This window comes from Triticum aestivum, chromosome 7D (genome assembly GCF_018294505.1).
Source record: "Triticum aestivum cultivar Chinese Spring chromosome 7D, IWGSC CS RefSeq v2.1, whole genome shotgun sequence".
Lineage (NCBI taxonomy): Eukaryota > Viridiplantae > Streptophyta > Magnoliopsida > Poales > Poaceae > Triticum > Triticum aestivum.
Window position 1 is genome coordinate 180088479 of NC_057814.1, and position 22709 is coordinate 180111187.

At 42.9% G+C, this 22709-nt stretch overlaps 1 protein-coding gene and 1 long non-coding RNA gene across 28 annotated transcripts; one reads left to right on the forward strand and one right to left on the reverse strand.

Moving 5' to 3' along the window:
• The first annotated feature begins 74 nt into the window (after positions 1–74).
• Positions 75–5725, forward strand: LOC123166437 (uncharacterized). Of its 27 annotated transcripts, none has more exons than XR_006483533.1 (9): positions 77–619; positions 719–798; positions 1301–1411; positions 1603–2046; positions 2161–2250; positions 2615–2812; positions 3135–3274; positions 3450–3557; positions 3802–5144. It is a non-coding gene; the product is annotated as an uncharacterized lncRNA (long non-coding RNA). The 27 variants fall into 27 exon arrangements; XR_006483532.1 differs by having other exon boundaries at positions 1591–2046; positions 3802–5143; XR_006483539.1 differs by adding an exon at positions 5229–5725 and having other exon boundaries at positions 78–2046; positions 3802–4183; positions 4285–4325; positions 4439–4585.
• A 1824-nt stretch (positions 5726–7549) lies between these two features.
• Positions 7550–21033, reverse strand: LOC123171021 (E3 ubiquitin protein ligase DRIP2-like). The gene is made up of 3 exons (XM_044588697.1): positions 20847–21033; positions 7890–7989; positions 7550–7796 (listed from the first exon to the last, which is right to left on the reverse strand). The coding sequence occupies exons 1-3, from the start codon at positions 21031–21033 to the stop codon at positions 7550–7552; spliced, it is 534 nt and encodes a 177-aa protein (XP_044444632.1).
• Between the last annotated feature and the right edge of the window lie 1676 nt (positions 21034–22709).

Below are 22709 nucleotides of genomic sequence, written 5' to 3' on the forward strand. Positions count from 1 at the left end.
CCTCCCCGGACATAACGATCCCCTTGAAAAAAACCCAACCAAAACCACGTGGGAGCGATGCCTCCAGATACGAGCGAGACATCCAGGGCGAAAAAAACCCTGCGAAAATTAACCTACGAACTAAAACCTACGACAAAAAATCCAGAGCGAGGCCTGCAGGGTGCCCTCGCCAGAACCACGCCAGCCGCCCTCGCACCGATCCCTCGCTCTTCGCCGCCCTCGTACCGATTCCTCGTGCTTCGCCGCCGCCGATCCCTTCGACGCCGCCAATCCCTTCGCCGCCGCCGATCTCATAGCTACGATCCGCTTGAGGAGCCGCCGCCGATCTCGTCGCTACGATCAGCTTGGGGAGCCGCCGCCGATCCCCTTCAGGATCCGCCGGCGATCGCCATCCAGGGCACAGTCTACACGTTCTAGCGCCAAGATCCTTTCCCCTTCCTCCTGCTATGGTCGGGGGTCGGCGGCTCGCCGGTGTGGCGCATGGCAGCGGAGAGAAGGGGGGCAAGAACAGCGGGGCAGAGTTCTTCCGGGAGGACGGCGTGTTGCACGACATGGACGCGTAACTCAACTACCTGTCCCTCGAGCATGACTCCTGGGACACCAAGCCATGGACGGCTTGGTATTACTTCTTGGATCCTTCCTCCCTTCTCTGTATTTAGAAACTGAAATTTAATAAGGCTGTGACGCAATTTTGTTGATTTGTTGCTACCTGTATTAGGCTGATCTGCTATGGTTGTGGTTCCTTGTCGTAGAGTGCCAACTACGGACTCCGCCATGTCCAACCACCTACACATTTAGGTTTGTTTTAAAATCGAATAAATTCTTCCACTCAGATTGTGGGAAATAAGGTGAATCAAATTGGTTTTCATATTTGGCCCAATTAGCTCAAAGGTTCTACTATGAATCTGATGTATTGAAGTCACTGTCTTCTAGCTATATGTTGTCTACAAATTTCCCTTTTCACCTTTTTTTTTGTAATGTGATTCCAAACTCTTAAGGTTAACCACTGCCACTATTTCTCTAATGAATATGCCATGTGCATAGGAAAGGTGCACCATTTTTTCTTTATCTTTATCTTAGTTAAATCCATCCAGAGTGTATGGAGGAACTAAAGACATATAGCTGAACATAGAGCATCAATCCTCTTATTGTTTATTGTTCATAAAATTCTATATTAGAGTACCATATCAATTCCATTGTGACTTAAACGACGAAATGCATGAAAACTATGTTTACTTTTCAACGTTTTTCAGACTATTTGTCATGTATCCTTACTTACCGAGCAATAGGGTTGTGGCAGATGCTGGTAGCGCAAAATGGAATCCTAGAAAGAGGTCTAATTGATCAGCTGTGTTGATGGACAGTTACCTGCCCAATGTAAATTAGATACTAAAGGGAAAGGCATGAATGCGTAAGTTTTGTAGCAGTAGATTCAGAACGATGTTCTTTATGCATTTAAAAAAAATCGTACAATTCTTGAACATGTTCAGAATTATGCAATCATCTCCTCAGAATAGTGAGACATTTCTTGGCTTAATTTGTATATCCAAACTGGTGCCTTTTAGACTTGCCTGATACATATCTTTGCAGGGAAATTCACAGGGGTTCACCTCAACTGTGAAATCAGTAGCTAGCTATACTATTGGCACCATTGTTCATGAGCAATGTCCTACACATGACCAGTTTTATCACCTCTTCGGCTCTTCCTGATGTTGCTTGTGGATCTTGGTAACTCTGTTAAGTCTCTCTTTCTACAATCTAAGTTGCTGCTTCACAGAAGAGAACCTCTAAATTTACAAGTTTTAGTTTCCTTCTGGTGGGCATCATCTTGGTCAGCCCTTCTCTTCCTAATTATGCTCACAATAATTAGTACATTGTCGGTAACTGCATATTCAAATTGACATATTTCTTCTTTGCATATTTGAGCTAACTTTCGCACTTCCCTGGCAAGAAGTATGACCTGGCCGACCTCAAGCAGCATGAGTTGACCCTTCAATGCACGCTTCCTCTTCTACTGTACTATCTGTGCTTACCATTAGCCAACAGGTAAACAATTTAAAATTTAAAATTGACGAATGTCACATTTGATTTGCTAGATTAGGTTCATGGATGTCAAGCGCATCTAATCAGCATCATCATACTTTGGGCTCTGACACTCAGCGCTGTTTGTGAGGATTGTGGTTACCAGGAGACGTCATAGAGACAAAGGACATCTATCGCAGGCGAGCCACTAACAATTTTCCATGAAAGGTATTTCACTTTGCTTTCGCCTCATGTGTTGTGTTTGATTTATAATGACATTTAATTTCAGTTTGGTCTTTAAATATTCCTTTAAGTCTGGCTACATTTTTTCCCTTGGTGCTGAGCTATATTATAATCAATGTCCCAGAGCATAATTTTGGATGTTCTATTCCATGCATACTTCTTGCTTTTTCATTAGCTTACATGTAGTTGTTGCAAAGATTTCGTTATCAACCTCACAAGGTTGATTTTCAGGTGGCCTCCTTTGCTGCTCGTGTGAATCGCGGCCCGAGTGTGCACCTGAATATATCTTTCTTCGTGGATTCTCCTTGTATGCATCGATCCCTTCTCACGAAATTTTATGCCCCGCCAGTCAGCCTGCGAGGATGCAGCGGACGCGAGCTTGCAGTGGTTGTTCCATCGGTGCTCCAGCGTTGGCATGATGGCCTATGCCATCCTCCTTGGTGTACCCCACATTGGCAGTGGCAACTTCGTCTGTGACGAGCTAACCTCCATTGGGCCGCTGCCGTGCAGTTGAGTGAGAGTTGACAATCTCTCCTTACCCGCTCTGGTAAAATCAGTTTCGATCATTGAGTTTTTTGGCTTATTTTTGTCTTACTAGGTCCTTTTGTTTGAGATGAATGTGGATCCATATGTTACTGAATATTGAGGTGATGTACGAGATTTGATATGCCATTTTGAATTCAGTGACAGAGAGTGACTTTGTAGAGCTTGCAAATGATACTCAGTGAGAAGGGATTTCACATGCGTTAAAAATATTTTCATGCCTATACCATTCACTAGGCCTTATACCTTATCAGTAACATTCCTAAGTACTTCCACTGAACCATCATGATTGCCGACTAATTCTGGTGTTCATGGTTATCTTTCAGAGAAATGCAAACACTGGTTGGAGTTCCCGCAGATTTAGAATGATGATGAGGTAGCTGTCCAGGGCTGTGGTATCTGCTCTGCTTTCCAGAAAAGCGAATGCAGTCACGGAGCTTCCTGCAGATTTTCACATGGTGGGCGGGTAAATGTCCCTGCTTCTGCATTTACCAAGTAGTTATATAGGAGAGCAAACAAGCAACATACTACATAGTTTGTATTAATTTTCACGAGAAGTTTTTCGCATATGAACAAGTTATATTGTGAGTTTAGTTATTAAGAGAAATTGAGTTGCTTATTTATACTGATATTTTCTCAAGGTGATATGCTGAAAAACTCGTGATGATCACAGTACGCCCTTACATTGCTCTGGTCATGTCCATGGGGAGGGAACAAGGAGTGATTTTCATATGCGAAAAGGGAGAATGGTGAGTTACTTCTACAGGGCATTGGTCTTGAAGTTGGTATCCTCTGAATTATCTTTGTTTTTTTGCTTTAATGAGGATATACAGAAATAAAAAATATTTAACACCAACATTGTCATTTAGTTGTCCTCGTGTTAAAAAAGTAAGGGCTTCATTAATTAATCTTGATTAGAGGAACCAATGTTGTTCTCATGTTAGAAAATAAGTACTTCGTTATTTAATCTTGATTTTGGTCTCCTGATTGCAGGAATTCAGGGAGGTGTTGTCTGCACCTTTCATAGGGATGGATGACTTCTTGTCATGAATGATCACCCTTTTACCTAATGATTTCCGGAACTGTTCATGTGGTGCCTTCGTTGGTCCTTTTTTTCACCGAAAAAGCTTGTTTTTTTTTCTTTGCAGGTACTGGATCATGGAGATTGCAATATCTCAAAGCTTTAGAATTGATCTGCTTGTATTCCAAGTTTGATTTTTTTTTTGCTGATCGTTTCCTTGTGGTGAGATTATGATTTTTTGTGTGCCTTTCCCTGAAGAATTTTTTTTGTTTTTTTAATGTGAATTTGGGATAGCATGGAGAATGTTGCTGTCTGTCCCGCAGGTGCTGGACATGATTCTCGAAGAAGATATAGGTGTGCATGCTTCACATCTTGTACATGCTTACGCAAAGTGGGATTTTGTCCATGTTTTGATGAGCTCAATTTCTTATGCTACTGTTTGCTTCTGCCTGAAGGATACATATGGTGTGTTTTTTGAGAGGTGGGTATGGATGAGGTGAGGACGTCTGTTAGTGTGTCATTCTTGTTGAGGACCTAATCTGTTAGGGGTGGTATATATTAAGTGTTGATGATGACATGGTTATTTTGATTGGTGTGGTTGCCTCAAAGTAATGCCCTGCCACTCCTTGGGGGGCGTGAGCGGATATTTACGCTTCATAGGATCGGAGGGAGCATGTCTCCAACAGAAGAGGGGATGAAGCTAGGAGAAAAAGAAGACTTTGATCTGGTTCTTCAGAGTGGTACATCGAGGAACAGGTACATGGTGTTTCTCAATGGTCAGTCAGAGTCTTTGAGTATTAGTTTGGGATGCCGAAGAGATAACACATGATGTTCTATTGCTTGGGAATTGAAGTATAGTGTTTACCAGTATACTGGCATGCATTGTTTTTCTGAAGGATATACTTGTTTCCTTTAGTTGAAATACAGAAAATTCACAAAAAGGATTGAATCTCACCCAATGATTAAACAAGCGTCGTTCATTTAAAGCGTGTGGTTTCTTCATCAAGGATTGAAATAATCTTTGCTATTAGGACTCCATGGAGAACAATAATATAATTGTCACATGGTGTGACCTTTATTGGCTAATTGTACAACTTATGATCTGATAGAGTTTAGGGATGTATATCCATGTATTTTTTAGATGAAGAAGCAAAGAAGAAAACAACTATATCAAGGATTTCACACGGTGAAATGTAGAAACAAAAAACACAGTGGCGTATCAGTTGCAACTTGCAACCTGGACTTTTAGGATAGAAGAGTAAATGAATTGCTGGTTTCTTCAAAAGTTAATAACGGACACGGTAGCGTATCAGTTGCATGCCCAACAACAAATATCATACTTTTGTTTCGTGGCAATGCACGACATTCAATTGGATGTTACAACGTGGCAACGGCTCAGGAGACATCGGATCTGCCGTCTTGGCTCAGGGGATATCACGGGCGACGCACCTCCTCCCCCTTGATGGCGGTGATGGATAAACACGAACACGAGGGGCGAAGATCAGGGTGAAGACAAGGCGGTTTGCGGGGGACTCCTTGGAGGTCCACAGGGAAGTACGGTGTGAAGAAAAGAGGATACCATGACAAAGGTGAGGTGGGCTCATCTGGTTCTAAAGGAAATGGCTTCAGGGAGAAATGTCCCGCTATGAGGGAAAACCGAGCGGGAAGAGGAGGGTCCGGCAGGAAAAATGAGAGGTGCATCGTGGGGTGAGGTCTTTATGTTTGCCGATAACATGATGGATAGTCCGGACAATCACATTTGTTCCCACATATGGTCTAGATTTGGATGAGTCTAACTGTTCATGGTTCAATTTTGGGGGCTTGTTGGGTGTTCGTTTGTTGTCCGAACACGTCCGGATTATTCTTGAAGACGACCTTAATCATTTGTTTGATTCATTTATACGTGTGGTAGCCCGTAGCAATGCACGGGCATTCTACTAGTTATCTCTAATGTTCGGATGACTGAGCGTTTAAGCGTCCATCGGCCAGGCGGAGGCAGCCCCACCACATTGACCGCATCCACCACGTTGCATGTAACTTTAACGTGAAAATCTGTCGTGCTACGATCCTTGCAACAGAAAATCAAAACCACACCACGTTGCATGTAACTTTAACGTGAAAATCTGTCGTGCTACGATCCTTGCAACAGAAAATCAAAACCACGCCTGTAGGATTTTCCCTATACATTTGCAATATCCTCCCAATATTCTCTCTCGCGATATGTCAGAATACATGCGAAAAACGTCCAAGCGTTTCAAACACATTGATGGAACATTTTTTTGTGTGTGTGGTAGTCATGCAACATGAAATCAACTTTTGCAAGAACATGCAAAATAGGATACCGTATGAACTGTGGTTTGGCAAGAAACCTAAAATGTCGTTTATTAAAGTTTGGGGTTGCGATGATTAGCTCGAACCCAAATCGAAAAAATGCGTCTTCATAGGATACCCAAAAGAAACTGTTGGGTACACCTTCTATCACAGATCCGAAGGCAAGATCTTTATTGCTAAGAATGGATCCTTTTTAGAGAAGGAGTTTCTCTCGAAAAAAGTGAGTGGGAGGAAAGTAGAAATTGATGAGGTAATTGTACCTTCTCTCGAATTGGAAAGTAGCTCATCACAGAAAACCGTTCCCATGATGCCTACACCAACTAGAGAGCAAGCTAATGATAATGATCATGAAACTTCAGATCAAGTTATTACCGAACCTCGTAGGTCAACCAGAGCACGTTCCGCACCAGAGTGGTACGGTAATCCTATGCTGGAAGTCATGTTACTAGACCATGACGAACCTACGAACTATGAAGAAGCAATGATGAGCCCAGATTTCGATAAATGGCTTGAGGCCATGAAATCTGAGATAGGATCCATGTATGAGAACAAAGTATGGAATTTGGTTGATTTGCCCAAGGATCAGCGAGCCACAGAGAATAAATGAATCCTCAAGAAAAAGACAGAAGCTGATGGTAATATTACTGTCTACAAAGCTCGACTTGTTGCGAAAGGTTTTCGACAAGTTCAAGGAGTTGACTATGAGGAGACTTTCTCACCCGTAGCGATACTTAAGTCCGTCTGAATCATGTTAGCAATTCACTACAAGAATCAGGATCTTTGCCGTCAGCCATGACTGATGGCAAAGGCCTTTGCCGTCCGCCAGCAAACGGCAACAGGTCCGGCTGAATAAGCTACGGCAAAGGGTTCTTTGCCGTCTGCTGGCGGACGGCAAAGATGGAATGGTCTTTGCCGTCCGCTAGCAGACGGCAAAGAGCCTGGATGGCACACGTGGCAGGTTAGGTCCATTAGGGGGTTAACGACGTGCTTTGCCGTCTGCCAGCAGACGGCAAAGTGCACAAATATGCCAACCCAGATGCCCCTAGGTAGCTGCCACGTGGCATCTTTGTCGTCTGCTGGCTGATGGCAAAGACCTTTGCCGTCTGCCAGCAAACGGCAAAGAGCCTGTGCATCCCCTATTTTTTCTTAAATTCATTCAATTCACAGAATTTCACATATATATATATACACATTTGAAAATACTTTCAACAAGCATAACAACACATATACATACCAAATCATATCCCTGCCATATGGATATGATCATCCAACACATATACATACCAAATCAAAAGTCCATATGCAACATATATAGCTAGCCAACAAATCCAATAAGCATACAATGGTTTCATCCATACATACATATATAGGTAGCAAGTTTCACATTGTTCATCCTACAAAATCAAAACAAAAGCAACATAACAAAGACAAGCTGCGTAAGCACGAAGCTTTTGTTTTCCTCTTTGTGAGGCATTCCTGTATAGACACCCGAGGACCATGGACTGTCAGTGAAGATAGAGATCGTTCTTTTCTCTTGACAGGTGATTCGACCGGTGATATGGCTTCTTGGTCCACAACCTTCCGTCTTTTAGAAGGAAATATCTTTGACCTCACATATTGTAGGCTGTGATCAACTCTGAACATAAAATTGATTGACATGAACCATAAGCTTAAGTTGTTTAAAAAAAAGACAATAACGTCTGCTTGTGATATGTAGGATGAGACAAACCTGAGTTTCTCCTCTGGAGCAGAGCCTAAATCAATGTTGCGTGTAGGGCAGTAGCAGATCTCCTTATCGATGAACTCCTTAGATATGCACTTTCTGCAAACTGATCAAAGGTATAAAACAATGGCTGAAGCACAAAAATGGAAGAACCAATTAAGATTGTACAGATATTTTCCGAAGGGTTGTTTATGTTGGAAATATGCCCTAGAGGCAATAATAAATTGGTTATTATTATATTTCCTTGTTCATGATAATCGTTTATTATCCATGCTAGAATTGTATTGATAGGAAACTCAGATACATGTGTGGATACATAGACAACACCATGTCCCTAGTAAGCCTCTAGTTGACTAGCTCGTTGATCAATAGATGGTTACGGTTTCCTGACCATGGACATTGGATGTCGTTGATAACGGGATCACATCATTAGGAGAATGATGTGATGGACAAGACCCAATCCTAAGCCTAGCACAAGATCGTGTAGTTCGTTTGCTGAGAGCTTTTCTAATGTCAAGTATCATTTCCTTAGACCATGAGATTGTGCAACTCCCGGATACCGTAGGAATGCTTTGGGTGTACCAAACGTCACAACGTAACTGGGTGGCTATAAAGGTGCACTACAGGTATCTCCGAAAGTGTCTGTTGGGTTGGCACGAATCGAGACTGGGATTTGTCACTCCGTGTAAACGGAGAGGTATCTCTGGGCCCACTCGGTAGGACATCATCATAATGTGCACAATGTGACCAAGGAGTTGATCACGGGATGATGTGTTACGGAACGAGTAAAGAGACTTGCCGGTAACGAGATTGAACAAGGTATCGGGATACCGACGATCGAATCTCGGGCAAGTAACATACCGATTGACAAAGGGAATTGTATACGGGATTGATTGAATCCTCGACATCGTGGTTCATCCGATGAGATCATCGAGGAGCATGTGGGAGCCAACATGGGTATCCAGATCCCGCTGTTGGTTATTGACCGGAGAGTCGTCTCGGTCATGTCTGTATGTCTCCCGAACCCGTAGGGTCTACACACTTAAGGTTCGGTGACGCTAGGGTTATAGAGATATTAGTATGCGGTAACCCGAAAGTTGTTCGGAGTCCCGGATGAGATCCCGGACGTCACGAGGAGTTCCGGAATGGTCCGGAGGTAAAGATTTATATATGGGAAGTCTTATTTTGGTCGCCGGAAAAGTTTCGCACTTTATCGGTATTGTACCGGGAGTGCCGAAAGGGGTCCGGGGGTCCACCAGCCCCGGGGGGCCACATGGGCTGTAGGGGTGTGCGCCTTGGCCTATATGGGCCAAGGGCACCAGCCCCAAGAGGCCCATGCGCCAAGAGATAAGGGAAAGGGAGAGTCCTAAAGGGGGAAGGCACCTCCGAGGTGCCTTGGGGAGGATGGACTCCTCCCTGCGCCCCCCCTCTCCCTTGGCCCTATATATAGTGGGGGGAGGGAGGGCAGCAATATCTAAGCCCTGGCGCCTCCCTCTCCCTCCCGTGACACCTCTTCCTCCCCGCTTGCGCTTGGCGAGGCCCTGCCGGGATCCCGCTACTTCCACCACCACGCCGTCGTGCTGCTGGATCTCCATCAACCTCTCCTCCCCCTTGCTGTATGAAGAAGGAGGAGACGTCGCTGCTCCGTACGTGTGTTGAACGCGGAGGTGCCGTCCGTTCGGCGCTAGGATCATCGGTGATTTGGATCACGACGAGTACGACTCCATCAACCCCATTCTCTTGAACGCTTCCGCATCGCGATCTACAAGGGTATGTAGATGCACTCCTCTCTCTCGTTGCTAGATGACTCCATGGATTGATCTTGGTGATGCGTAGAAAATTTTGAATTATTGCTACGTTCCCCAACAGTGGCATCATGAGCTAGGTCTATGCGTAGTTTCTATGCACGAGTAGAACACAAAGTAGTTGTGGGCGTCGATTTTGTCAATTTACTTGCCGTTACTAGTCTTATCTTGATTCGGTGGCATCATGGGATGAAGCGGCCCGGACCAACCTTACACGTACTCTTACGTGAGACAGGTTCCACCGACTGACATGCAGTAGTTGCGTAAGGTGGCTAGCGGGTGTCTATCTCTCCCACTTTAGTCGGATCGGATTCGATGAAAAGGGTCCTTATGAAGGGTAAATAGAAATTGGCATATCACGTTGTGGCTTTTGCGTAGGTAAGAAACGTTCTTGCTAGAATCCCATAGCAGCCACGTAAAACATGCAACAACAATTAGAGGACGTCTAACTTGTTTTTGCAGGGTATGCTATGTGATGTGATATGCTCAAAAGAATGTGATGAATGATATATGTGATGTATGAGATTGATCATGTTCTTGTAATAGGAATCACGACTTGCATGGCGATGAGTATGACAACCGGCAGGAACCATAGGAGTTGCCTTAATTTATTGTATGACCTGCGTGTCAATGAATAACGCCATGTAATTACTTTACTTTATTGCTAACCGTTAGCCATAGTAGTAGAAGTAATAGTTGGCGAGACAACTTCATGAAGACACGATGATGGAGATCATGGTGTCATGCCGGTGACGAAGGTGATCATGCCGCGCCTCGAAGATGGAGATCAAAGGCGCAAGATGATATTGGCCATATCACGTCACTTTATGATTTGCATGTGATGTTTGTCATGTTTACATCTTATTTGCTTAGAATGACGGTAGCATAAATAAGATGATCCCTCACTAAAATTTCAAGAGACGTGTTCCCCCTAACTGTGCACCGTTGCGAAGGTTCGTTGTTTCGAAGCACCACGTGATGATCGGGTGTGATAGATTCTAACGTTCGAATACAACGGGTGTTGACGAGCCTAGCATGTACAGACATGGCCTCGGAACACATGCGAAACACTTAGGTTGACTTGACGAGCCTAGCATGTACAGACATGGCCTCGGAACACAAGAGATCGAAAGGTCGAACATGAGTCGTATAGTAGATGCGATCAACATGGAGATGTTCACCGATGATGACTAGTCCGTCTCACGTGATGATCGGACACGACCTAGTTTGACTCGGATCATGTATCACTTAGATGACTAGAGGGATGTCTATCTGAGTGGGAGTTCATTAAATGATCAGATGAACTTAATTATCATGAACATAGTCAAAAGGTCTTTGCAAATTATGTCATAGCTCACGCTTTAGTTCTACTGTTTAAGATATGTTCCTAGAGAAAATTTAGTTGAAAGTTGATAGTAGCAATTATGCGGACTGGGTCCATAAACTGAGGATTGTCCTCATTGCTGCACAGAAGGCTTATGTCCTTAATGCACCGCTCGGTGTGCTGAACCTCGAGCGTCGTCTGTAGATGTTACGAAACATCTGACATACACATTTTGATGACTACGTGATAGTTCAGTGCGTAATGCTAATGGTTTAGAATTGTGGCACCAAAGACGTTTTGAAACGTCGCAGAACATATGAGATGTTCCGAAGACTGAAATTGGGATTTCAGACTAGTGCCCACGTCAAGAGGTATGAGACCTCTGACAAGTTTCTTAAGCCTGCAAACTAAGGGAGAAAAGCTCAATCGTTGAGCATGTGCTCAGATTGTCTGAGTACTACAATCGCTTGAATCGAGTGGGAGTTAATCTTCCAGATGAGATAGTGATGGTTCTCCATAGTCACTGCCACCAAGCTATTAGAGCTTCGTGATGAACTATAACATATCAGGGATAGATATGATGATCCTTGAGCAACTCGCGATGTTTGACACCGCGAAAGTAGAAATCAAGAAGGAGCATCAATTGTTGATGGTTAGTAAAACCACTGGTTTCTAAAAGGGCAAGGGCAAAAGGGATACTTCATGAAACAACAAATCATTTGCTGCTCTAGTGAAGAATCCCAAGGTTGAACCCAAACCCGAGACTAAGTGCTTCTGTAATGAGGGGACCGGTCACTGAAGCAGAGCTACCCTAGATACTTGGTAGATGAGAAGGCAGGCAAGGTCGACAGAAGTATATTGGATATACATTATATGAATGTGTACTTTACTAGTACTCCTAGCAGCACCAGGGTATTAGATACCGGTTCGGTTGCTAAGTGTTAGTAACTCGAAATAAAAGCTGCGGAATAAACGGAGACTAGCTAAAGGTGAGATGACGATATGTGTTGGAAGTGTTTCCAAGGTTGATGTGATCAAGCATCGCATGCTCCCTCAACCATCGAGATTGGTGTTAAACCTAAATAATTGTTATTTGGTGTTTGCGTTGAGCATAAACATGATTGGATTATGTTTATCGCAATACGGTTATTCATTTAAGGAGAATAATGGTTACTCTGTTTATTTGAATAATACCTTCAATGGTCTTGCACCTAAAATGAATCTCGATCGCAGTGATACACATGTTCGTGCCAAAAGATATAAAATGGTAATGATAGTACCACATACTTGTGGCACTGCCATATGAGTCATATTGGTATAAAACGCATGAAGAAGCTCCATGTAGATGGATCTTTGGACTCACTCGTTTTTGAAAAGATTGAGACATGCGAGCCATGTCTATTGGTATATATACATGAAGAAACTCCATGCAGATGGATCGTTTGGACTCACTTGATTTTGAATCACTTGAGACATGCAAATCATACCACATGGGCAAGATGACTGAAAGACCTCGTTTTCAGTAAGATGGAACAAGAGAGCAACTTGTTAGAAGTAATACATTTGATGTGTGCAGTCCAATGAGTGCTGAGGCATGCAGTGGATATCGTTATGTTCTTACTTCACAGATGATTTGAGTAGATGCTGAGTGTATTTACTTGATGAAATACAAGTCTGAATTATTGAAAGGTTCAAGTAATTTCAGAGTGAAGTTGAAGATCGTCGTGACAAGAGGATAAAATGTCTATGATATGATCATAGAGATATCTGAGTTACGAGTTTGGCACACAATTAAGACATTGTGGAAAGTGTTTCACAATTAATACCGCCTGGAACACCACAGTGTGATGGTGTGTCCGAACATCATAACTGCACCCTATTGGATATGGTGCATACCATGATGTCTCTTATCGAATTACAACTATCATTTATGGGTTAGGCATTAGAGACAACCACATTCACTTTAAATAGGGCACCACGCAATTCCGTTGAGACGACACCGTATGAACTATGGTTTAGAGAAACCTAAGCTGTCATTTCTTAAAAGTTTGGGGCTGCGACGCTTATGTGAAAAAGTTTCAGGCTGATAAGCTCGAACCCAAAGCGGATAAATGCATCTTCATAGAATACCCAAAACAGTTGGGTATACCTCCTATTTCAGATCTGGAAGCAAAAGTAATTGCTTCTAGAAACGGGTCCTTTTTCGAGGAAAAGTTTCTCTCGAAAGAATTGAGTGGGAGGATGGTAGAGACTTGATGAGGTTATTGAACCATAACTTCAACTAGTGTGTAGCAGGGCACAGGAAGTTGTTCCTGTGGCACTTACACCAATTGAAGTGGAAGCTTATGATAGTGATCATGAAACTTTGGATCAAGTCACTACCAAACCTCGTAGGACGACGAGGATGCGTACTACTTCAGAGTAATGCGTGATCCTGTCTCGGAAGTCATGTTGCTAGACAACAATGAACCTACGAGCTATGGAGAAGTGATGGTCGGCCCGGATTCCGACGAATGGCTCGAGGCCATAAAATCCGAGAGAGGATCCATGTATAAAGCAAAGTATAGACTTTGGAAGAAATACTTGATAGTCGTAAGGCTGTTGGGTGCAGATGGATTTTAAAAGGAAGACAGACAATGATGGTAAGTGTCACCATTAAGAAAGCTCGGCTTGTCGTTAAGATGTTTTCCGACAAGTTCAAGGAGTTGACTATGATGAGACTTTCTCACTCGTAGCGATGCTAATAGTCTGTTGGAATCATATTAGCAGTTACTGCATTATTTATGAAATCTTGCAGATAGGATATCAAAACAAGTTTCCTTACCAGTGTTTGTGAGGAAAGGTTGTATGTGATACAACCAGAAGGTTTTGTCAATCCTGAAAGATGCTAACAAGTATGCTAGCTCCAGCGATCCTTCCATGGATTAGAGCAAGCATCTCGGAGTCAGAATATACGCTTTGATGGAGTGATCAAAGTTTTTGGGTTTATACAAAGTTTGTTAGAAACTTGTATTTACAATAAAGTGAGTGGGAGCGCTACAACATTTCTGATAAGTATATGTGAATGACATATTGTTGATCCGAAATGATGTAAAATTTCTGGAAAGCATAAAGGGTTGTTTGAAAGGAGTTTTTCAAAGGAAGACCTGGATAAAGCTGCTTACATATTGGGCATCAAGATCTATAGAGATAGATCAAGACGCCCGATGATACTTTCAAAGAAAGCACACCTTGACATGATTTTGAAAGAGTTCAAAATAGATCAGCAAAGAAGGAGTTCTTGGCTGTGTTACAAGGTGTGAGTATTGAGTAAGACTCAAGACCTGACCACAGCAGAAGAGAGAGAAAGGACGAAGGTCGTCCCCTATGCTTTAGACGTAGGCTCTACAGTATGCTATGTTGTGTACCGCACATGAAGTGTGCCTTGCCATGAGTTGGTCAAGGGGTACAATAGTGATCCAGGAATGGATCACATGACAGCGGTCGAACTTATCCTTAGTATCTAGTGGACTAAGGAATTTTCTCGATTATGGAGGTGGAAAGGAGTTCGTCGTAAAGGGTTACGTCGATGCGAACTTTGACACTAATCCGGATGACTCTGAGTAGTAAACCGGATTCGTATAGTAGAGCAGTTATTTGAAATGCCTCCAAGTAGCGCGTGGTAGCATCCACAAGATGACATAGATATTCGTAAAGCACACACGGATCTGAAAGGTTCAGACCCGTTGACTAATAACCTCTCTCACAAGCATAACATGATCAAACCAAGGAGGGTCACATGGTGATGTGACCTATGAGTGTTAATCACATGGTGATGTGAACTAGATTATTGACTCTAGTGCAAGTGGGAGACTGTTGGAAATATGCCCTAGAGGCAATAATAAATTGGTTATTATTATATTTCCTTGTTCATGATAATCGTTTATTATCCATGCTAGAATTGTATTGATAGGAAACTCAGATACATGTGTGGATACATAGACAACACCATGTCCCTAGTAAGCCTCTAGTTGACTAGCTCGTTGATCAATAGATGGTTACGGTTTCCTGACCATGGACATTGGATGTCGTTGATAACGGGATCACATCATTAGGAGAATGATGTGATGGACAAGACCCAATCCTAAGCCTAGCACAAGATCGTGTAGTTCGTTTGCTGAGAGCTTTTCTAATGTCAAGTATCATTTCCTTAGACCATGAGATTGTGCAACTCCCGGATACCGTAGGAATGCTTTGGGTGTACCAAACGTCACAACGTAACTGGGTGGCTATAAAGGTGCACTACAGGTATCTCCGAAAGTGTCTGTTGGGTTGGCACGAATCGAGACTGGGATTTGTCACTCCGTGTAAACGGAGAGGTATCTCTGGGCCCACTCGGTAGGACATCATCATAATGTGCACAATGTGACCAAGGAGTTGATCACGGGATGATGTGTTACGGAACGAGTAAAGAGACTTGCCGGTAACGAGATTGAACAAGGTATCGGGATACCGACGATCGAATCTCGGGCAAGTAACATACCGATTGACAAAGGGAATTGTATACGGGATTGATTGAATCCTCGACATCGTGGTTCATCTGATGAGATCATCGAGGAGCATGTGGGAGCCAACATGGGTATCCAGATCCCGCTGTTGGTTATTGACCGGAGAGTCGTCTCGGTCATGTCTGCATGTCTCTCGAACCCGTAGGGTCTACACACTTAAGGTTCGGTGACGCTAGGGTTATAGAGATATTAGTATGCGGTAACCCGAAAGTTGTTCGGAGTCCCGGATGAGATCCCGGACGTCACGAGGAGTTCCGGAATGGTCCAGAGGTAAAGATTTATATATGGGAAGTCTTATTTTGGTCGCTGGAAAAGTTTCGCACTTTATCGGTATTGTACCGGGAGTGCCGAAAGGGGTCCGGGGGTCCACCAAGGGGGTCCACCAGCCCCGGGGGGCCACATGGGCTGTAGGGTTGTGTGCCTTCGCCTATATGGGCCAAGGGCACCAGCCCCAAGAGGCCCATGCGCCAAGAGATAAGGGAAAGGGAGAGTCCTAAAGGGGGAAGGCACCTCCGAGGTGCCTTGGGGAGGATGGACTCCTCCCTGGCCGCACCCTTCCTTGGAGGAAGGGCCAAGGCTGCGCCCCCCCTCTCCCTTGGCCCTATATATAGTGGGGGGGGGGAGGGAGGGCAGCAATATCTAAGCCCTGGCGCCTCCCTCTCCCTCCCGTGACACCTCTTCCTCCCCGCTTGCGCTTGGCGAAGCCCTGCCGGGATCCCGCTACTTCCACCACCACGCTGTCGTGCTGCTGGATCTCCATCAACCTCTCCTCCCCCTTGCTGGATCAAGAAGGAGGAGACGTCGCTGCTCCGTACGTGTGTTGAACGCGGAGGTGCCGTCCGTTCGGCGCTAGGATCATCGGTGATTTGGATCACGACGAGTACGACTCCATCAACCCCGTTCTCTTGAACGCTTCCGCATCGCGATCTACCAGGGTATGTAGATGCACCCCTCTCTCTCGTTGCTAGATGACTTCATGGATTGATCTTGGTGATGCGTAGAAAATTTTGAATTATTGCTACGTTCCCCAACAGTTTATTACAGTAACCTTAAAAGGACCAAACACACAGAAATCTAAGAAGAATAGCTGAAAATGCTCGCTCCTTTCCAAAGATAGATGACGAACTGCTTTGCAATCTCTAACAACTTTAACCATTAGTCTTGTAGGAAATACAAGTAATATATTACAAAGAAGTTATTATTGTGAAACTAATTTTCATGACAATCACATGGTCTCGTCTACACCTAACCACCCTAAAATATTTTTTCCCGACAACTAATGAAGTTGAAGATGCCACAGTGGATCAACCAATCACAATCTTTCTACATTTCCAGTAACTTTCTGTACAGTTAGTTGTCTCCTGTTTTTTTTTAATAAAGATAGTACTCAGACGAACAATTTCCCTACAACTTCCCTACAACGCAGTACTATAAAATTCTATGGGAGACAAAAGTCTTCATCATCCACTCCATTGACCACCACCAAAATGCTTCCATTTTGTCCTAATCACAATTAAAATGGTTTCTATGACAGAGAAAAGTACGCATTTCAAACCTAAACATGTTTATTTAATGAAACTAGTAAGCTTGCACGTGCAAATGCACGTCTCATTCGAGTTTAAAATGTGAATATGCAAAACTTGAAATGTCAATCCACATTAATTCCACTATGCAATGGTCTATAGCACCTCCATATACTATGTAGCTTAAATCACGGTAGGATCCACTACTTCATAAAATGTAAAGCCACCTAAAGCTTGTATCAAGATTAAACAAATTACCATAAATTTCTCTCTTGATGAGTCAATATATACCTATTTAATTTCACACGCTTATAGGTGGACACCAGATCAGCATCAAAGGCAACCTACACCTTACTGGTCTTATGCACACGTATGAGCTCCTAAAATCCTGCATTTTACTTTCATCAAGCATACCTTCAGCTCTGCAAACCAATATTTTTATTGTTCTACATATTTACAAATGAGATCAGAAGAGCAAGCGCTAGTCACCTTTTCTTGGCCACTAGTTACAGTTGAAGGCCCTCGCGGATTATGGACAGTCCCATGGCAAGTGATCATTTAGGAGCAGCAAAGATGCACATGAAGCACTGAATAGCTTTGTTGCTTACCAGCCTCTAATCGACTTGTACTATACCTATTCTCTTAATCCCCATTTATGTGCCCTCGTAAATGAGTACTCCGTCCTGCAACACAATAAGGCCGTCAAGCAAAAAATGTAATTAGTTACTGTTGGTCATCTATTACTCATGTTATCTTATCTCGTGGGAGAAAGTACTACAAAATCTCCAAGTGTTCATTGCCGCAACCAGACTTCAGTAATCCATGAGGCAGCATCAAGGTAATAACGTTCATGATCATGCAATGTAGTAGTCCAAGAAGTACAAAGAGTGTTTCATCACAATTCAGTAGAACAATCATTATTCAATGGTTAAACTGTCCACTTTTGCACTATCTCAGGAATTTATATTGTAATCACCAAACAATATGTGGCGGACAAGGTCACACCAATATAAAAAAACAACATGTCCAAAGTCAAGATTTTAGTGAAAAGAAAAATGTCACAATAACACAAATAAAAGTGGAGTGTGAGCTGTGTCCTATGTAGCATTGCTTCTATCAGCAGAATAGAGAGACAGCAAGAGTTTCAGCGGTTCATCATAAGCAACACGTGCACTCAAACTGTAGCTCGAGACAATGTGCATAATTCATATATATATAACAAATGTTTCCTACAAGCAGTGGTAGTTACCACCACTTGCGTTTTGTATGTTGTATGTAGTATCTGTCGAAACCGAGAGTATGTATGTGTAGTATGTAGTATATAACGATGATTAGTAGTATATATACAAATTTTTAGATAGTATGTACAATTTTTTGAGTATATTTTTTTACGTACAAATATGTAAGTATTTCACAAATATAACAAAAACTATGGGCTCATATGCATTTTTTTCATGTAACTTGTTTTGAAATATCTTAGGTATAATATAAGAACATATTTAAAATAATAAAATAGTATATATAGTACCACATACTAGTATATGAGACATGTGGGGTAACTACCACCTGATGGTAGGATGGATTTTACATATATATATATATATATATATATATATATATATATATATATATATATATATATATATATATATATATATATATAGGTATGCTAAACTAAGCCTACGCGTAGAATAATATTAGCGTACGCTCCGGCCAATCGTGCGAGCGCGCCTAATTAGCGTGACCCAACCAACCTCTCCGCTCGTCACTCTGCCACGTCCAGAGATCTCTTAATCAATCATAATAATTGATCGTAATATAGTAACAACAAAATTAGATGTGTCAGCCTTTGTAGTAATGTTAACTTTTCTATTACCATCATAGTGTAATAAGTTTACCATGTTGTGCTTGAACCACAACTAATTCACTAGTCGGTAATGCAAATTATTTTATTACCATATCCTAAACCAATTTTACTACCAACAAGTAGGAAGGGTAGGTGGTAACGCAAATTATTGTATTTACCATATCCTCAACCATTTTATTACAAACAATTTAAGAGCGTAGTTGGTAACACAAGTAATTTTATTACCATATCCTCAACCTGTTTTACTACAAACAATTAGGGAGCATAGTTGGTAACAGAAATTATTCTATTACCATATCCTCAACCCGTATTACTACCAACAATTAGGGAGCATAGTTGGTAACATAAATTATTCTATTATCATATCCTCAACCTGTTTTACTACCAACAATTAGGAAGGGTAGTTGCGGGACGTAGGTGCACCTGTGGGATGGTAACAAAATAAATTGCATTACTATTTCTGCAGTCAGTTTTACCCTCATTCATTAAGCATGAGGAGGCCTATTCATGCGGAGCGACCGCGCCTAATTAGGATTAGCGCGCAGGATAAAATTCTGCGCTCTCGCTCAGTTTAGCGCTACCGTATATATATATATATATATATATATATATATATATATATATATATATGGAAAATCCATCCTATCACCCGGTGATAGTTACCCCACATATCTCATATAGTACCATGTGATACTATATTTACTATTTTATTATTTTAAATATGTTCATGTATTATATCTAAGATATTTCAAAGCAAGTTACATGAGAAAATTGCATATGAGCCCATAGTTTTTGTTATATTTGTGAAATACGTACATATTTGTACGTAAAAAAGAGCATACTCAAAACATGGTATATACTACCTAAAAATTAGTATATATACTACCTAATCATTGTTATATACTACATACTACACGTACATACTCTCGGTTTTGATAGATACTACATACAACATACAAAACGCAAGTGGTGGTAACTACCACTGCTTGTACGAAACATTTGTCCTGTCATATATATATATGTGTGTGTGTGTGTGTGTGTGTGTCAGCTCAATCTCCGGTTATGTGTTTTGTAGCAACCATGTTTAAAGCACACCATTTTTATTACTACGAGGTAACAAATATATTTTTTCCATAGCGAAGGTGTGGGTTCTTATTACTACGAGGTAACAAATATATTTTTTCCATGCGGATAAACTTTAATTCCATGTAGGCTATGATAGAATAATAATGGTGTATGTGTAAATGCCATCAAATATCCATGAAAGTTATCCTTAATATGACCAGGAATCAACACACATATACAAGTATAAATCGGCAACACTTGTAGATTTTGTTTCCCTGAAACTTTGTGCGGAGGCCAATGTGATTCAAAGTTTTGAGTGACGCTGCAGATTCTACAAATAGGATATTAGATATTTTTATTCCTGCAAAAGATAATCAACTGAATATTAGATATTGTTATTATTTCAGTAGTATCCACTTATCCAGATCAAATCTCTAAAAAAACGCATGATATATGTTTCTATAACTAAAGCTGATTCACCCCTGGTTGTATTGGATGCACACAAGGTGTGAACACAGAAGAAATTGGCAGCAAACTGTAAGCTCGTAACCAAGATCGAAATTTCAACACTAAAAGGGTCCTCTATACTCAGAGACCAACCAAACCAATTTAGCATTCTCTAATCAACAATTTACCAGCATACACATTTAGGCACACACACAAAACAGCTGCCATCCATGTAGGCTGGTCGTCCCGATCCTCCCACGATTTTACATCAAACGCACGTGCGACCCAACCCAAATCATCATGGATTCACGGCCATGGAGGCAAGTATGCGAGGAAGGATGCAGATTTCAGAGGCTGTGTTATGGTGGCGGTGGGGGGAACTCACAGGTGTGGAGGCACTCGGTGATGGTGGCGGCGTCGCGGAGTAGGCGGCAGCAGAGCGGGCAGGTCAGGCACGCCTCCAGGGCCGCTCGCTTCACCATCACGACGCCCGCGCCCCCGCCCCTGACCCTGTCGTCTCCGCCCGCACCTCCGCCGGACGGCGCGGGGCACGCCAGCACGGCATTTTGCATGCCGGCCGACGAGGGTCTCTCGTCGCAGCTCCGCCCTTCTCCCCCGAACCGGACGCGAGCACGAACGGCCCCCTCCCTCCCTCCTCTGCGGCAGCGATAGTGATGGCCGTTGTGTCGATCGATCCCAGGCGACGTGTCGGCCGAGGTCTAGGGCACGGCCCGATCCAGAACCGTATCGGGGTGTGGGGCGCCGGGGCGGCAGGGGCGGGGCGGGGCGGCGAGGCACCGGGGTGGCGGGGTGTGGCGGCGGGGCAGCGAGCCGGGAGAGAGAGAGAGAGAGGGGTGGGGCGCGGGCGCCGGCCCTATTTCACTTATGTCACAACTCTTTGTCGTCTGCTAGCAGACAACAAAGAGCCTACCTAGTGGGGTGGGGCCGGGGGGAAACGGCCGTCAAAACGGCCACTTTCTTTGCAGCTTCTTTGCCGTCCGCCAGCAGACGGCAAAGAAAGTGGCCGTTAGGTCGTCCTCGGTAGTCCTCCACCCTCCCTCTTTGCCGTCCGCTAGCAGACGGCAAAGCTTCTATGCCGTCTGCTACCAGACGGCAAAGAGCAGGCTGACGGCAAACATGGTCTTTGCCGTCCGCTCATTCTTTGCCATCAGCTTTCTCTTAGCTGATGGCGAAGACCTTCTTTGCCGTCAGCCAGCAGACGACAAAGAACTGGCAGACGACAAATAAGCTAATTCCAGTAGTGATAGCCGCATTTTATGATTATGAAATCTGGCAAATGGATGTCAAAACTGCATTCCTTAATGGATTTCTTAAATAAGAGTTGTATATGATGCAACCAGAAGGTTTTGTCGATCCTAAAGGTACTAACAAAGTGTGCAAACTCCAGCGATCCATTTATGGACTGGTGCAAGCATCTCGGAGTTGGAATATACGCTTTGATGAGGTGATCAAAGCATATGGTTTTATACAGACTTTCAGAAAAGCCTGTATTTATAAGAAAGTGAGTGGGATCTCTGTAGCATTTCTAATATTATATGTGGATGACATATTGTTGATTGGAAATAATATATAATTTCTGGATATAATAAAAGGATACTTGAATAAGAGTTTTTCAATGAAATACCTCGGTGAAGCTGCTTATATATTGGGCATCAAGATCTATAGGGATAGATCAAGACGCTTAATTGGACTTTCACAAAGCACATACCTTGATAAAGTTTTGAAGAAGTACTAAATGGATCAGTCCAAAAAAGGGTTCTTTGCTGTGTTACAAGGTGTGAAGTTGAGTCAGATTCAATGCCCGACCACTTCAGAAGATAGAGAGAAAATGGAAGTCATTCCCTATGCCTCAGCCATAGGTTCTATCATGTATGCTATGATGTGTACCAGACCTGATGTGTGCCTTGCTATAAGTTTAGCACAGAGGTACCAAAGTAATCTAGGAGTGGTTCACTGGACAGCGGTCAAGAACATCCTGAAGTACCTGAAAAGGACTAAGGATATATTTCTCATTTATGGAGGTGACAAAGAGCTCGTCGTAAATGGTTACGTCGATGCTAGCTTTGACACTGATCCCGATGACTCTAAGTCACAAACCAGATACGTATTTATATTGAATGGTGGAGCTGTCAGTTGGTGCAGTTCCAAGGAGAGCGTCATGTTGGGATCTATGTGTGAAGCGGAGTACATAACTGCTTCGGAAGCAGCGAATGAAAGAGTCTGGATG

Excerpts from the sequence above, each read along its gene's own strand:
- LOC123171021 (XM_044588697.1), bottom strand. The coding sequence starts at position 21,033 with ATGCAAAATGCCGTGCTGGCGTGCCCCGCGCCGTCCGGCGGAGGTGCG. Across the intron at positions 7,990-20,846 it reads CACCGAGTGCCTCCACACCT|TTTGCAGAAAGTGCATATCT; the intron begins GTGAGTTCCCCC and ends ACCTTTGATCAG. Across the intron at positions 7,797-7,889 it reads GCTCCAGAGGAGAAACTCAG|AGTTGATCACAGCCTACAAT; the intron begins GTTTGTCTCATC and ends TTTTATGTTCAG.